This window comes from Sminthopsis crassicaudata, chromosome 3 (assembly GCF_048593235.1).
Source record: "Sminthopsis crassicaudata isolate SCR6 chromosome 3, ASM4859323v1, whole genome shotgun sequence".
NCBI classification, from domain to species: Eukaryota; Metazoa; Chordata; class Mammalia; order Dasyuromorphia; family Dasyuridae; genus Sminthopsis; species Sminthopsis crassicaudata.
This window is the reverse complement of record NC_133619.1, coordinates 329,636,601-329,654,020: the sequence shown is the minus strand read 5'-3', so window position 1 is coordinate 329,654,020 and position 17,420 is coordinate 329,636,601. Positions and strand designations below refer to the sequence as shown.

The 17,420-nt window shown below is 39.6% G+C and overlaps 1 protein-coding gene across 4 annotated transcripts in view; it reads right to left on the bottom strand.

The window, feature by feature from the left end:
- Positions 1-4,302: 4,302 nt before the first annotated feature.
- Positions 4,303-17,420, bottom strand: part of LOC141561565 (uncharacterized) — a 31,414-nt gene continuing 18,296 nt past the window's right edge. For all 4 annotated transcript variants that reach the window (XM_074301359.1, XM_074301360.1, XM_074301357.1 and 1 more), the window contains exons 2-7: positions 15,659-17,161; positions 14,607-14,751; positions 13,066-13,249; positions 10,141-10,730; positions 9,742-9,887; positions 4,303-7,797 (exon numbers count right to left, since the gene is read on the bottom strand). In XM_074301359.1, coding sequence (XP_074157460.1) covers positions 7,002-7,797; positions 9,742-9,887; positions 10,141-10,730; positions 13,066-13,249; positions 14,607-14,751; positions 15,659-16,800 — 3,003 coding nt within the window. In that variant the 5' untranslated portion in view covers positions 16,801-17,161 and the 3' untranslated portion in view covers positions 4,303-7,001. The remainder of the gene's footprint in view (positions 7,798-9,741; positions 9,888-10,140; positions 10,731-13,065; positions 13,250-14,606; positions 14,752-15,658; positions 17,162-17,420) is intronic.

Here is a 17,420-nt window from a genome sequence, read left to right as displayed (position 1 = left end):
GCTGATCTTTGATTCACAAATCCTGGTCAAAAATCACCCTTTTGAATATCTGGGCCCAGCCCCCACCAGATCTGAGCTGGCTTCGGTTTCTCAGCCCCCACTATCTGCTCAGGTTTCCCCAACCCCCCACAACCAGTTTCTTCCTTATTTGAAAAGCCCGCCAAGAACTTGGAGCACCGCCCACAAGTCCCTTTTAGGTATAAAAGAGCCAAGCTGGAGCTCTCTCTGTGCAGGAGCCCTTCCCCCCAAACATGGTGTCCTTCCAGCCATGTAAGGGTTCCTGCCCACCCAACGACCACCTTTCGCCCTGGTTGTCTTTCTACCTTCAACTTTACTTCCAAATTTCTACAATAAACCTTTTTATCAATCTAGGTTTTCAGGCCTGTAAATTCATTTACAGGGAACACTGCGCCTCATGGGACTATCTTACTATCGTTACACCGACCAAAGGGGTTCCCCCTTTCCTTTCCCTCATCACCTGTAGGCTATAGATGAGGGAAAGAGACCTAGGAGGGTCATCTATTGGCCATCTGAGAACACTTGAGCATTTCTCATTTCTTTAACGTTCCTTAGACAGTAACTATAATGGGAACAAGCTTAGTAATAATTGGGTTACGATTTTCTTCAATTGACTGTTTTTTTTTTCCTTTGTGACGTTTGTATGTGGTACAGTGGAAAGAACATCAAAGTGAAGTTGGAGGTTCAAATCCCAATCCTGACACTGTGTATGACTTGGGCAAGTCATTTCATATTTCTGGGCCTCAGGATCCTCACCTACAAAATGAGAGGGTTAGATTAGGTGGTTTTAAGGCTTCATTCAGCTCAGTGGCTATGCCCTTGAGGCAGCATGCCTTTTGGAAAAACTGTGTCTTACTGGACATTGGGTCTATCATTAATGTAAACCTAAGGATTCCTAAAGGCTGCATTAGGAGTTAATTTTTGAATATGTTATTTGAGTTTTATTGTATTTTTTTTTAATATTTCCTTATTCTGTTAGGGGCCAGAACTTGAAACAAGGTACTAAGTGGAACTGAGGAGACACTGGTTAAATCTAGTGTAGCATTGATTTAATCCTACAACAAATAATATGTAAATAAAATGTAGCGAGCTGTCGTCTCCAGAAGCTGCTGGATCGCTCTCTGGGAAGAGATCTGCTGTGTCTACTCAAATCTCTCAGACAGATTCTTCTTCCTGTAGGGAACCGTTGTCTCCATGTAGTTGCCGTTAACTCTTGTCCAGAGAAGTGACTTCCCTTCCTGCAGAGAGCCCCGTCAAGCCTGATGTAATGCAGAGACTTCTCCTCTTTAACTCTTGTCCTTCTCCAGTCCAATCTAAATTTAATCCAAATGGCTTTAAAAAATGTTATTCTAAAGGAAGAGATGAAGGAGCAAAATGGGGAGGTGTCAACTAAACTAGGTGAAAAGGATGAATCAGATAACAATGAAGTTAAGTACAATTCTGAGCAACAGCAACAGGAGCACCTCCCCTCTCCTCCCTCAATTAACCCTTCAGGGGTGGAGCAAGAAGGAGGAGAGGAAGAGGCAGAAACACAAACAGAATTGTCTGTGAAGCAGTCTAAGCCTATGACAAGATTAGAAAAAGCATTGGTTAAAGCTAAGAAAGAAGGGCAGGATATAAGTGATTTTATACATGCATATCCTGTGATTGAAAATATTGACTCTGTAGGTAAAAAAAGGAGAAGATATGCACCTTTAGATTTGAATAAAATTAAGGATTTGAAAAAAGGTTGTACCTTTATGGGGCTACATCAGCTTATGTTAAAATGTTACTAGATGGTTTGTCTTATGAAGTCCTAACCCCGAATGATTGGAAATCCATAGCAAGGACATGTCTGGAACCTGGAGAAAATTTGCTATGGCTTGTGGAATTTCATGAATTATGTAAAATTCAAGTCAGATGCAATTTGGAAATAGGAGTTAACACACAATTCACTTTTGAGCACTTAGCTGGTGAAGGTCGGTATGGAGAGAATTCAGAACAGATTAATTATACCATGACAATATATGAGCAAATTGCCAAGGCTGCTATAAAAGCTTGGGGTGTCCTCCCTGGACAGAAAGATCGTGGAGAGGCTTTCACTAAAATACAGCAAGGTCCCAATGAACCTTTTGCAGATTTTGTGGGACGTTTGCAAACTGCTGTCAAAAGAACTATTGGAGAAAATGCAGCTACAGAAATAATGACCAGACATCTGGCTAAGGAAAATGCCAATGAGATTTGCAAAAGAATTATATGGGGATTTGACAAAGATGCTCCTTTAGAGAAGATCATAAGACGCTGTGCTACAGTGGGAACAAATGCTTTTTACACCCAGACTATGATGAATGTGGAAAGTCAGGGTCCCTCCTGGCAAGGGCCTTCTAGAGAAACTCGGCGATGTTTTCAATGTGGAAAAATTGGGCATCTAAGAGTTCAGTGTAGAAATGGAGATACAGTGAGAAGACAGGGTGAAAGAAGACCTAAAACCCCATGTCCAAAATGCAACAGAGGACTCCATTGGGCATCAGAGTGTAGAATAATTCAGGGAAATGGGATGAGGGGCCCAGGTCCAGGGCCCCAGGCAAAAAAAGACTTGGGGCATGATGGCAGCTGATGTTACACCCAAAGAGCCTTTAGAAGGTCAGGGCTCTGATTTGATCAACCAGCAGAAAAGCAATCACATGGCAGAAAGGGATTACCTGATAAGTGAGCCAAAAGGCAATCAGATTGCAAAAATGGATTACACTTGGGGAGAATACAGGCCTTTTAAACCTACAGGGCTGTGTCCAGTGCAAACAACTCCAATGTAATTGCCAGATGATGAGAAGAGATTTAGAAAGTGGTAAATAGAAGGAAATTAGATAGGTTGGCTGCCTGGGAGAGAGGGTTTGCTTGTATTTCTTCAGCAGGAGAAGGAATCAGATGGGTGCCAACGAGTCATATTCGCCTTGTCCATCAGAGAGAGACAGAAAAAGAGAAAGACCTCAAAATAAAGGAGAAGATCTAAGAAACATCTGACACTGAAAGAGCATGGATAATAAGAAGACTGTTAAAGAACTTTAAAAACCAGCAGGAATCATTGGACTTCCTCACACAAGATGAGACTAATGGACAATGGACTTATGGACATTTATAAATTTTCAATTTATGATTATTTGATTATGTTATTTGTTATATACTTCTAGCATGTGTTATGTTACTATGTTACTATGTGCTTATGTAATTTATGTAATTATGTGTAATACTTCCCATATTGATGGATTTATGTTTCAAGGTCATGACTGTCCTATGTTCTAAATCAAAAGAAAGGGGGAGATGTTAGGATTACTAGGTGAGAACTCAGGTTGTCTGGACAGTGACAAGGTGAGAATTCAGGTTGTTTGGACAATTACAAGGTGAGAACTCAGGTTGACTTGATAGAAGGAGCAAGCTCATTGGTTGAAGTGGTTCTTCCCAGAAGCCCTTGCATTATCCCACGCCCATTCTCTGGGAGGATAAAAGAGGATACCACTCCAGGAAGAGGAGAAGACTCTGCACTACATCTGGCTTGACGCAGCTCTCTGCAGGAAGGGAAGTTGGCTCTCTGCAGGAAGGGAAGTCACTTCTCTGGACAAGAGTTAACAGCAACTGCCTGGAGACAACGGTTCACTACAAGAAGAAGAATCTGTCTGAAAGATTTGAGTAGACACAGCAGATCTCTTCCCAGAGAGCGATCCAGCAGCTTCTGGAGACGACAGCTCGCTACAGGTTTCTAGTGATATAATGATTGGAGCACATAAGCTAGGAGCCTCAGCTAGGATTCATTCAGAGAGAAGGCAAAGGACTGGCAGCAGGAGCTTAAGCTCTCAGAATCAAAGGGAGAAATTCAATTCCATCTTCCTGGTGGCTGGCCTGAACTCCTGCACTTCCCCCATTAAGACCAAGGCCAGACTGAAAGGTTCTCCAAAAAGCTGCCCAGTCCCAGGAAGGACATAATAAAGGATCTGGATTATAAGAAAGCTACCGGGGCCCCAGGAAAGGAGACAAGACTTTGAAAGAGACAATAAAGGATTTGGACTTTAACACCTGGCTGCACTTGTGGTGATTACTGAATGAAACAAAGGCTGCTCCCAGAGACCCCAAGAAAACCTCAACAGAGAGCATTATATTTTAGAGAGAACATTGCATTATTCTATTTTAATCTGGTTCCAGCCTCTGATTGGGGCATGCCACTTGCTGAGTTAATGGACCATAAGACTAAACTTTCCCCAGTGTGTGGATAATCAAGAGTACATGAATTAATAAATGATAATGTCAGTTATGTTTATTTTATAAAAATATGTCTTTATTAAAATTAGCAGCATAAATAGTTGGTAGCATGTGTGTGCCTTTTAAAATAAAATAGAGCATCATTTAAAAAGATATGCCTTGTACATATACTTTTCACTCTAAAATTCAACTCTTAAAATCATTACTTCGTTTTCTTTATTTTGTGTTAAAAAGAATGTTTAATTTTCTCTTGCCCATAAAACTTTGACTAACAAAAAAGGCTTAAAATTTAAACATGTTATTTATCCTGCCTAAAGAGATTATTCAACTCTGGCTCTTGAGAAAAGGTAAAATTAAGAACTTCTTAATCACTTTTCATAAAAGTAATTTGTTTTCTGCTCCTTGAAATTTACTCTACAAAATATCTCTTTCCACATATAGAAACAAGATTTTCTGCCCCATTTTCAGAGATTTAAAGACAGAAGACTTTATCTTCCCTGGATCTGCATATAAAACTTCTTTCCAATCTGGACTTTCTTGGAAGTTAGCTTGCATGTCCCTTCTACTAATTTTCTCCACCCTACTGACCTTTGAAACTGGTTTAGTGTAAACATGACTTTATAGTAAATCAAATATAATTATGCACAAACTGCCCTTGATTTTTTCCTCTAAAAATATTAGAATATGAACAGAAAATAATAGTATAGTTTTAAATAAACCCTTTTCTCCCTTATTCCTCAAATTTTTAAAAATCTTTTCCATCATTTATTCTGGCTATCTTCTTTTCCTTTCTCCCCTTCAACTATTTGATATACTGTCCATTAATTTCTTTGTTTAGTCCTGGTTCTTCAACTGCCTGTACCTCTCTTCTTGCTCTGCAGATTAAATCTGCTATCCTGGGCAGAGAAGTTGGAGGAAGAGGAGGTCAGAAAGAGGTGAACCAGAGAATCAGAAAGGAAGGCAGAAATTCAGGAGAAAAAAATTTTTTTTAATTCTGATTTTTTTTAAATTTAGAGTGATCACATTTCTAGTTGTAGCATTCACAATAGCTCTTCTAGAATAATGGACTTTCTCTGTTCTCCCTAACCTATTATCCTTAGTCCAATATCTTGGCTAACAGTAGCAAGAAATTCAGACCAACAACAAGGAATATAAATATATCAAAGTGCAGAACTGGTACCTAGAAGGTTTGGTTTTTCTCCTTTAATTGGGAGATTCTCCATATCTGGAAGACTTTCAGAAAGTACAAGGAACTCTTGGGAGCTGAATTAGAGGATTTGCAGTGGCTTTTTAAGTGGTTACAAAGGTCTCCAGGCTTTCCCCAGAAGTAAAGAATCTTATACTAAGAAAGGACCTCTGAGGTCATATAGAGGCCCTCCCCAATTTTATTTCAATCTAATCTTCCTAAGCTTATCTCCTTTTTCCTTACACAAACTATACTTTAGCCAGACTGGATTTTGTATTTCCCAAACATATTTTTTAATTCCACAACTCCATAGCATTGTCCTTTTTGAGTGGAATCTCCTTCCCTTCTGCTTTGCCTAACCAATGTCTTCCCATTATTCAATACTCAGTTCAAGTGCCATCTTCTCCAGGAAGACATTCTCGTTACCTTCAATCAGAAGGAATCTCTCCCTCCTCTGAAGTAATAGAAAAGTTTATATCATAATCTTATTTTAATTTTACATTATATATTATAGTTATTTATTTCTGTAATGACCCTCTTATTAGTCTACGGAGGCAAGCATACACATTGTCTTATTTATCTTTGCATCTCCCAAGGTACCTCACATAATATTTTTGAATGACTAAATCATGAGTTCAGAAATGGACTAAAGGAATCAGAAGGAAGGGCAAAAAAAAAAAAAATCTGAATAAGCAAAAAGGAATTATTAATATTGCTAGCCTCTTGAGAGCATTTATCTTAGCTTCTGTTTCAGGCTTCTGACCCCAGTATCTTGCAGAAAATACACATTCAATATATACTTTTTTGGATAAATGTATAAGTAGGGTAATTATTTACCAAGAATAATCCCTATTGCAGTGGTTGGTGACACTTCCACTTCACTAGGAAGCACTAGAAAGCAGACACCTACTCTCCCATCTAATGCCTTCTTCCTCTGGTAGTACTTCTCTGTAGTACTCCTCCTGACTGACTTTTTCAGGTACTTTACCTTTTCTCCTTCCCTATTATCACACCAAAATGGCCAGCTCTTCACCGAAGCCATAACCCAGAAATCCCCAAGGATTAAAGGCACTTGACAAAGTAGTAGTCCCTCTGTATGTGTTTGGTTAAGAGGAGCGTGGATGAACATGGTTCCAAAATAGTCTGATTTAGTTTAAAAAAAAAAAAAAGTGTATTTACATCTTCTCTCTCCCTTTGGTTCTGAGGATTTGGAGAAAGACATAGAATCTGCTTCCTGATTATGTGCAATGAAAACTGCATGGTCCCTAGGCTGAATGGGGCTTTACTTAAGCTCTCAAAAACTTGGTAGGACTATAGATTTGCAACCAAGATTAACAGAACAGAGAAGCCAAGTCAGACTAGAAGGAATGAGTTCTTTTCTCGTCTCTCCAGGGAAAATAGGTTTCTCCAACTGAGGGAACTAGGGTCCCTAGTTAAGAAAGGAGAGTAGGGTCCTTAGCACACACCTAGATCCTTCCTAGAAAGATCGTTTTAGGGATCTAATGTAATTGAAATCATGTTGTTGTTTTTTTATCCCTTTTTATCCTAATTAGGGATACCTCTAGGCTCAAGGATGGCTGGGAATAGTGATCATGATGTTGGGCAGGGCATTCCGCCGCCTCTTCCAGGATCCCAGCTGCCGGGCGTAACCACGGATGTGATGGAGCCAAAGCTGAGTATGGGCATAGTCATCATCCCGCAGGATAAAGGCGCCCTGCTGTATCTCTAGTAGCTCAAAGGTCTTGCAAAAGGGATCAGCTGATACCACACACTGGCCCAGCTTAATTGGGCTTCTCAACAAACTCAGTTTACCATAATTCTTATCACGGATTAGCACTAATGCAGCGTCTCCCACTGGCCCCTGAGCTGGGCCCCCATGCCTTGAGCCACTTTCAGCTGGTTTCTGTAGTTTAGCCATCAGTATCACCTGCAGAGCCTGGAACTTCAGGGTTCTACTGCCCCTTCTAGTCCAGGGGCCGTCAGGGGGCTGAGCCATTTGCAGTGCTCCTTCCATTACAAAGCGTGTCTCTTCCCACAGCCAGCCTAGTGTCTTCAGTGCCAGCTCCCGACGATCAATGGCAGCAACTGGCTCGTGAAGGTGCCCGACATTCTGGCGGAAGGGGCGCCAGAGCAAGCTGCCTTCCTGTTTTGTCTTCCTATTGATGTGTTCCAAGTAAGAGGCTAAGCGACTTGTGGCCTCACAGAGGCAGCTGTAGTCAGGGTGGAAGGTAGCTGTGGCCTGTGTGATTCGGCTCAACAAAAGCGGATATTTGGTGATACGTTGCAATGGGGCCATTAGGAATGAGTGCAGGTTCATCCGCCTCAGTGCCGTGTTGTTAGTCTGTGAAGCATGGAGGAAAATGCTGGGATAGGCAATTAAGAGAGAAAACAAAGATAATATTATTTTTTTCTTATCGGTACAATAAATTATAACCTAAGAAAGAAATTTGCAATCACTATAGAATGCTAGATTTAGAACTGAAAGGGACTTCAGAGGCCATCTGACCCAATTCTGTAACTAAGGAAACTAATTCACACAAACAGTAGAAAGCAGAGGTGGAGTTTGGACCAAAGCCCTCCATCTTCAAACAGCACCCTTTCCACTATTCTGTAATTGCACTCAGTCACTTATATCTCATGATCAGTACGTGACTTTTCTCATATGTAAGTTACTATTGTGCCATTTATACACACGCTGTGTTTCTATTTCTATACGTGCAATTTGGATTCTTCAGAGATTTAATTTTCTAGATTTATGGTCAGAAACATTACCAGAAAAATAATGGTAATGCAGTATGTCTTATATGTCACATTATTGACATTGATTGATCCATGCTGTAACATATATTCAAAAAACCCTTGCATCAAAGCCACAGACACCCCAAGAAGAGGTACTCTGTAAGGCAAACACTTGGGAGTAAAAGGAAGATCTCTAGATCAAAAAATCTTATTTCACCCTTCCTCTATATTCTTCACAATACCAAGTAGAATTAGATACAAAGGAAACACTCAGTCAAGAATAATACATCTAATAACATCTAACTTTCTTCATATATCATCTCCTGACCTCTTCCCCTTTTGTTCTCCTATTTTGCTTCCTGGCAAACTAGACTCATGCTTTGTTCTCCTGGCATTAATGGTAATATCATTTACAACATCAAAGTGGTCCTGCGTAACCTACTTTGAAAGCATCCCTGCTGATGCAGCAAATAGGAACAATCCATCACAATAAGAAGCTCTGATAAGAAATTATAAGTATTGGGAGGATTACCCAAAAGTTCAGTTTAATTTTCAAACTAGAGTAGAGGAATCTGAAATTGTTTTTATTTACTTAATATTGAGTTGGTCTTTTCTTAGGAGATAGCAATATAGTTGTATCTGGTTGTATATATGTAGGCATTTAATTCAAAAGGAAAACTTTTTTCAAAATCATAATTTAATCTTTAATCAAAAGAAAAAAAACATAACTATAAGGTAAACTTTTACAATGTATTAGTTTGACAGCCAGCATTCAGGTAGCCCTTAAAGAGGAAAAAAAAAAAAACTAACTGCAAAGTTTGGTACTAAAACAAGAAAAACACCACAAATATAATTCAATAAATAATATTTTAAATGAAGAGACTCTAAAATGCAACTAGATATAATGACTTTTTAATGAACTATTGGTGAGCAATGTTTGTTAGTGTTATTTATTACCGTTATTTGTTAGTCTACTTTTAATCCTTTGATTCCTGTTTACCAGCTGTTATAAAACTCTTCCTATTGATCATCTCTTTCCATCAAACTATTTATACTACAGCAGTGATGGTATGGAGGAGGGAAAGAAAGCAAAAAAATAATAATAATAATAAACTTGCTCTGTTTAGTCCCAGAGATTTTGTTTAGTAGATTTGGGGGGGAAAGTCCTATTAAAGCTGTACAAAAGGGAAAGGGAATGCTACCTTAGGAGGTGATAAAAGAGCAGTATCACTGGTAGTATTTGAACAGAAGTTGCATAACTACTTCTCTGGGATTTTATAGAGGGAATTCCTCTTCAGATACAGGTTAGAATAGTCTATTTTGGGCTCTGTAATTATTTTTACCAGAGGGACAAGGTCAAAGGTCAGGGCCAGAGTTTAAGTTAGAATTTACACCTGGCCTCAGGAGGCTCCATATAATTTGAGGTTACTATTTGTGACTTTTTCTGGATGGACAATGATGAGGCAAATATAGTTCTTTTTAAGCTTCCATGGCTCTTCCTGCATACCTCAATCCATTTGATATCTACCCCCACCACCCAATACTCCTGCTCGTTCCATACCCCCTACCGAAGTAGCTCCTTTTCCTTCTCCAGGGTGCTGAGAGTGCTTATGGAGGATGCCTGCTGAAGACAGTAAGTCTGGAAAGCAGGCAACATGTTGACATACTCCAGGAAGATCTCACCAATGCACACAGTCATCAGGTCATCATCACCCTGTAAACATAAGGAAGAGACCCCAATCACTCATCAACCGATGTCTTATCAGGAAGAAGGAAATAGTACAGACCCAATTCTTCCTTTCTAGGAAAGGGTCTCAGGGCTATTTCTAATTTTAAAAATGATGTTTCCATAGTAAAAATGATGCAAGCATTGACAATATACCAAGCGAGAAGGTACCTTACATCAAATCTGATTGGAGTTACATACTTTCTGGGGAAAAAAGAGCAGCCCCTCTAAGACCCCATACCTGTGACAAAGCTTGGGCAATCTCTTGCTTCAGGCTCTTCAGAAATCTTTCATTGAGATCAATGAGCTCCTGAATATTGCTGAACACAACCAGCAGCTGTCCAGGGTTCAACAGTCCAGCAGACTGCATAGGCAACTGAAACTGTTCCTTAAGAATATGCAGATCTTCCCCATAGCTGGCCTCTGTATGAATGAACTCCAACACTGCCTGTTTCCGTTCCCATCGTAGCTTGGTACACTGTCCACAAAGACTCCCATACTCTAGGCTCAAGGCTTCTTTCCTCTCCCCACAGTCTGTGCAATGTGCCTCTGGGGAGTCTGACATTGTGGATGCCTGGCTGTGCCAATTTTTGTCTGGGACTGGCTCAAGGCCAGTGTCCACATGCTCTATTTCAACTGCCTTAGTCTTCAGGCCTTGCCCTGCTGCCTCTTGGTCTCCACTTGGTTCATTCTCATTCTTTTCCTCTGTTATCCCATTGTCTGTTCTAAGGCAGTCCTTGTTATTCCAATGTTGTATCACAGATGGGGAACAGTTGTTCTCATCCAAGTTCCAGCCATGAGGGATATCTGGAAATTCTGTTCCAAAAAAGGCTGAAGAGAAGAACATCCATATGAGAAAAAAATCCAAGAACTCCTGCTTCCCCACCCCATCCAAATAAAAACACATTTAAAACCCAATTTATTTGCAAAGGACAGACAAATTTAGGCAGTAAGGAAGTGAAACACTGGATTGTTCTACACTGCTATTGCATTAGGTCTAGGAATTCACTGAATCTGAATTTCAGGAGTCAAAGGGAACCCATTAATTATTTAAATGAGCCCTGTTTCTCATTTTACAGGCAAGGAAATTGAAGTCCAGAAATAAAATGACTTATCCAAGTTCTTAACTAATTAGTGGTAAATCTAGAATACAATCTATACTAGAACAAACTATTTTTGTCATTATATCACACTGTCTACTGATGGGCAACCCCCACCTCTTCACCCCCTTTTATCTTACCAACATCTCAAGTATAAAACCAAACTCATCTTCTCCCCCTCAAAACTTCCTTTCTTTCATAATTTTCCCCAGGCTTAAAATACTAAGATTAAGAGTCACAACTGTTGGGGGTATGATAATGTGGTTTAGAGGAATTCAGATTAACAATTAAAATACAGCAAAACTCTACTAATTTGTATTAATTAAAATAAATGCTGAATTAATAAAAAATTTTAGAGTATATTATTTTAAAATTTTATTTTATTTTCAGTATCTCTAGTAACTTACTATAGTAACAATACTATTTCTAAATTGGTACCTCAACTATTAATATATAAATAGTTTCTAATGTGATTGAAGTCATTTTATTCTTTTTAGAAGTTTAAATATATAAATAAAAACTATTAAATAGAAAAAAAAGAAGTTTAAATATATCTTTGCGATATAGTCTATATTTTTCATTGATGGTATAGGTTAATTTTTGTCCAAATATCCAGAAATTCTGAATTAATTGGGAACACAATTATAAAGGGTTTTCTGCAGTTTTATATTGTTTCCCTGGTATGAAAATACACTTGAAATCAAGAGTAAAAGTTGAATTGTTAGTAGTTAGCTTCCATATAAACTTGTTTTTACCACACAACAGAAGAACATATTTAGTTTGGAAGAAATGCTTAATTTTGAAATAAATGAATGATCCAATGAACTTTTCAACAACAATAAGCCAAAGTAGAATTATATCTCTGCTTGGCTATGCTCAGAAATTAGCAATTGTTTCCAAATTTGAGAAGCAAAAAAGCTAATCTTTTTATCCTTCTTTAAAGTAGAGCTGTTAATTTCAAGGGACATTTTTCTCTTTTATTGCAAAATCAATGAAATCCTAGAGTGACTCTTGTGGTTCTTTATATGCACAGTTGAAGGGGTAAAGGTCCAGGGGATAGTCCACCATCATGATGGAATATAGAGTTTAGAGAAGCGACATATAATCTAAAAAATGTGAATAGTGCCCAAAAATGTACACTTATTCCAAAAACTTTGGGCTATTCAAACCGGACAGGACCAGGTGAGAAATTTCTTTAAAAAGTGTTAATATAAGATTGTAGAATTTTGAGGCAAAAGACACCCTCCTGGCAGGAAAAGTCTCCATGCTTTGAATGTCATAACTACTTATGCTTACTTGCTGCAAGGACATGGGGAATTTATAACTAAAGCACTTTCCAGGAGAGGAATGAGAAGAATGTAAAAGTCACAAAGGGAGTGGCAGCGAGGAACAAAATATGTCAATGAAGAACATTTCTTGAGAGGGATTGACTATGATCATAAATTTCATTCTTGATGTACAGCATCTGTTGCCCTTGCTCAAAGGTCACCTTAATGAGAGAAAGAGAAAGAAACTGGGGGAGGGGGGAGAATTCTTCTACTAAGGAGATCTTTGCAGTTATCTAGTAGCTCTCTCTGTTGTCATCCATTTGTGAAGACTAGAAGATCATAGGATCAGAGTCATAGACCATAGATCTAGATTTAGAAGAAACCCTAAAAGATCATGTAGTCTAACTCCTTCATTTTACAAATGAGGAAACTGAGACTCAGAGAGATTAACTGACTTTGTCTATTGCCATTTGAGCTATGTGGTAGTCTCTGAGGAATTAGGAATTTCTTTGGGATATAACATCAGTAAAGATACAGAAAGATACAGAAAGGACTAAAGATCCAGTAGTCAGTTAACAAGGATAGAAATGGGCTTCTTCCTGATCATGCTCCTTGTTATCCTGAGGCTACAGGGCATATCCCACTCAGCAGAGTAAATGAACCTGACGAATCAGCAAACTGCTGCCCACGTTGCAATCAAAGTGGGTATATAGAAGGCTATAGCACGGCTAGTGATGGTCACTTGTCAGTCTTCAGGTCTGGGAATAGGGGAAGGTAATTATTGGGAGAGATTGGTACCAGGGTTTTTCTTGGTCTGGCATCTGTCTGTATGCTGGTGAATGATGGCAGCACTCCTCAACTCCAGGTACTTTTTCCAGCTGGTTGTCTTTGGTGCTGAGCCACTAAAATGAGGTTGAGGTTGACACTCCTGGGGGGACCTGGAATTGTTCAAACTGGAGCAATGGCAGCCGGGGCTCAAAGTCTGTAAGATATATGGCACAGCAGTCAAGAGGGGATGGGGCAAGAGAGAGAGTGAGTGCAGGATAGGGGTGAGAGGGAGGGAATAAAAGAGGGAGTATTAGAGTGATGACAACCAGAACAGCGAGGGTTTCAGAAACATCAAAGCCAAAGAAGGACTCAAGTGATAGAGAAAATAAGGACTGAGGGGAGCAATGAGGGAAATATTACCCACAGCCAGAAAAAGAAGCTGCTGATCATAACCTAGATAGAGCAAGGTGTTCAGGGGAACCAATCACACAGGAATAGAAGTGGGACTAGAATAACAATGAGAGGATTCTGAGTTAGTCACTGATATTTGCCCCACATTCACTATGATGTTTCCCTATTCCCCCTTGTGTTATCTCTGTATTCCCCAAGGTCATTCTAATTATAACTTATTTTATCCTTTGCAGTTAGGAATTCATTACCATAGCTGTTTAAATCATTCTGCCCTTGCTTTTAGAATCACAAAATTCACTTTTATAGCAATGACCTGTTTATTCTGCTCATCCTATTCAGAAACAGGTTTGCTTTTCAAGTTGGGACATACCCATGTTGCCAGAATGAAGTACAGAGAGGTAATCTATCTTTTAACAGTAGGAAAATAGCCTGGAATAAGTATCAGAGGGCCCTGGACTCTTATGACTTCTCTCCAGATGTCAATTTTAATCTACAACTTCTCTCTAGATCAATCTCTAACCAATGGTCTGTGAACATATTTTTAAAAGATACTTTGATAACAGGATTTTACATGATTAATTTTCTTTGTAATCTCATATATTTTAGGCATTTAAAATGTTTTTCTGTAAGGGGGTTCATAGGCTTCATCAAATAACCTGCTCTAGATTATTTTGAATGCTTAGACTTAACCAGGGGCCTCATTACAGATGTACCCATGTCTTCTTCCCAGGCCTCACTCAAATTCTCCAAATCCCTATTTCATACTTCCCTTCCATATCAAAGAATATAATGGCTATCCTACCTCTTTCAACACTAGACAGAACTCTTTCTACCTTGTGGGCTGTCATATGGAAAATGACAGACATATTCATCTGGGCCCTAAAGGACACAACTAGAAACAATGGGGAAGTCAGAGAGAAATTTCAGCTTACACAAGTCTTAACTTTTGTTCATTTACAGCTATTCCAAGGTGAGACAGGCTAACTCAGGAAGCAGTAGGCTCTCCCTCACTGGAGATTTCAAAGCAGAAGCTGGTTAATCACTTTTCAGGGATGTTATAGAGGAATTCCTCAGCAGGTACAGGTTTGGACTACATTGCCTTTAAGGTTCTTTTTAACTTTGAAATGCTGGGTTCACTACTCACTGTGTTCAGGGCTTACCCATCCAACCAATTGAGTGTCCCTTGCAGTCTTGTTTTTCAGGTCCTTCCAGCACATCTGCGAAGGGTTGTTATTGTCCAGCGAAGCATGAGCAACATCCTGGGGATCCTGTGACCGTGCTGAAGACTTGACATTGAGCCTACAACTACAGGAAGCAATGTTACCATTAGCTCCACAAATTCTTAGCCTTAAGGACCCCCTATGTATCAAACCCTGAATTAGGCATTGTGGAAGATATAAAGAGACTCAAACACTGGATGATTGCATTACACCCATTTATGTATGTGAACAAAGCAGCATATGGATGTCAATAAAAGAGTGCAGAGTATATAAAAAGCACTGAGGTGTAAGAGAGTTTATAGGACATGTGACATTAAATCAATAAAAGCTTCAAGATCTAAGTATGGAATAAAGTTTTTAAAGAAGGAAGGAAAATGGATTGGCAGAAAGGAAGTGAATGACATTTAGATGAGGGAAATAGAATCCAGATGGAAGCTACTTTGTCCTGGTAGTAAAGGTTGTAGATTGAGTATGGAGTGGTCCTAAGGGATTTGTTTAGGGGCTTGGCCATCCTAAGAGGCAGCTTGGCATATTGTACAGCTAGAATATTGATCCTGAAATCGGGAAGATCTGAGTTCTAATCCTGCCTCAGATACTTAATATATGTGTGACCCAGACCAAGTCCCTAGTTTCTCTCAACTAAAATAGGGATTAAGAATATCTAAATGGTTAGTGAAACAACCAAATGGGTTTATATATACATATATATGAATATATATAAAATGCTTTGTAAACAGCAAAGTACAATATAAGGTTTGTTGTTGTTACTGTTATTCCCCCAATCAAAGACCCCTGGGACCTTGATTATCCTGAGGAGCTTAAGTCTACTTTATAACAGTGGTTGCAAGAAGCACTCCTGTCTCCTTCCTGCCTGGGAGAGACCCCATAATGCCCAAATTAGGCCTCTGGAAGTGAGAAGAAGATAAGAAACCATTTACTTGAGCATTTTCCCCCCTAGCATTTCCCTTTGTACCTTCATACCAATTCTATACCTTTTCTTAATAAGGCCCAGGGCTGAGTCAATCATCCCTTCCTTCATCTTCTGCAGTTTGCTGCCATAGCAAGTCGGGTCAGTGACTTTGAGCAGCAAAGTAGGACAAAAGGATAATGGCACGTCAGAGACTGGGGACTGTGGTGAACTGTGGCAGACTACACATGAAAGGTCTAGAATGCCTGCCTTTTCCTCTTTTGTCTGATGCTTTTCTTTGTTGTGGTCCACTTGCAATATAGACCTGGGAATTGGGCTGCAACAGATGGGATCTGGAGGGTCATCTCTCCTAGGGACTACAGAGTTGCAGTTCTGGGGGCTCTGAATCCAAGAGTCAGTGTCTTGTGAAATAAATGGTTTTTTGTCAGTTGTTAAATTGTGAGAAATAAGATGGTTCTGGGTGGAATTTGAATCACACAGTCCTACACTGCAGTTATTATTCATTTCTGAAACTGGTTGGCTGCGAGCTATAGAGAACAAAGAAGGCTCCTTATAGACCATAAAGGTTTTGTTCTCACCACCTTCCTGAGAAGGCTGGGGCTCTTCAAGAGTTCTTTGTTTGGGGGTACCTAAGGATGGGTCCAGCAACTTCTGTCTCATTTTCTTGAATTCTTCAAAAGTTGGAATGTACAGTCGGCCCTTGAGATGAACTTTTCTTCCCAATTCCAGTCTTCTGGTTTCCCTAGAGTCCTGTATATAGTCTGTGTTCCTGTATTTGATCATATCTAAACCTTGCTTTAGATGAGAAAGAGCAAGATTTGGGGAGCTGTTCTGTCTGTGGAGCTGTAGCCGACGCCTTGCTTCTTGTTTGATGTCCTTTGGGCTGGGGAGTGAATGGAACAGGTTCGGCCGAGAAAAAGCTTCAGATCTGGGAAGAGCAGACTCCTTGTCTCCATAGATACTGCTCAGAGATCTCTCAGGTCCATCATAGAGCATACGTGGACAAAATGGCTTATTAGGCTCAGTTACCACCTTTGCACTCTGTTCCCTAAGCTTTTCCTTTAGTTCTTGCTTTATATCTCCATGCAATACTTGTTTGTCAATAGGATGGAAAAGCCAAGGGGGAACTTTGGCACAAAGGGGACTACAAAGATTAGACATCTTCACTGAGATATTGGTAGGGGGTGCATCCCAGTGATCATCCATCTGTGGGATACCTCCCTTTAAGTGGAAAAACTTTTCAGCATTGCAACTATCACAAGGAATAATACAAGGGCTGGAGAAGCCAGTAATCACTAGCCCCAAAAGCCCTTGGAATTTTCTCTAAGCTCCAGTGGGTGCCATTTGTTAACTACAAGGGTTTTCTCCACAGAACAAGAAATCACAGGGAAAGTCAAATGATCTTTGCTCTTCAGATAACAGGCAAAGGGTGAATGACAACATGGCCTTCAGAAGTTATGTCCCTGTAGAGCTTATGTGGGACTCTGGTCAACAGGAGTTTCCAGGCTCTCAAAATGGAATGGAACCAGGACATCATGTAGAACAGCAAAATTCATACTGGAGAAACCTAGACAAATCAATCGACAATAAATGAAGATATACTCTTGTACATATCATATCACAATTCATCAATTGGGATAATATTAGCTAGAACACACTCACTTGTTTTTCTCAGGGGAATGATGGATATGAAGCTAAAGAAAGGGAGAATCAGAAAGCTGAAATTTCCACCAAAGAGATATTCATAATATGTAACAGTGGCACTTCTTATTTTGGGTTCTACCTTGTTTCTGACTGATTCTAATAGATGCTGTCTTCTTAGCTCT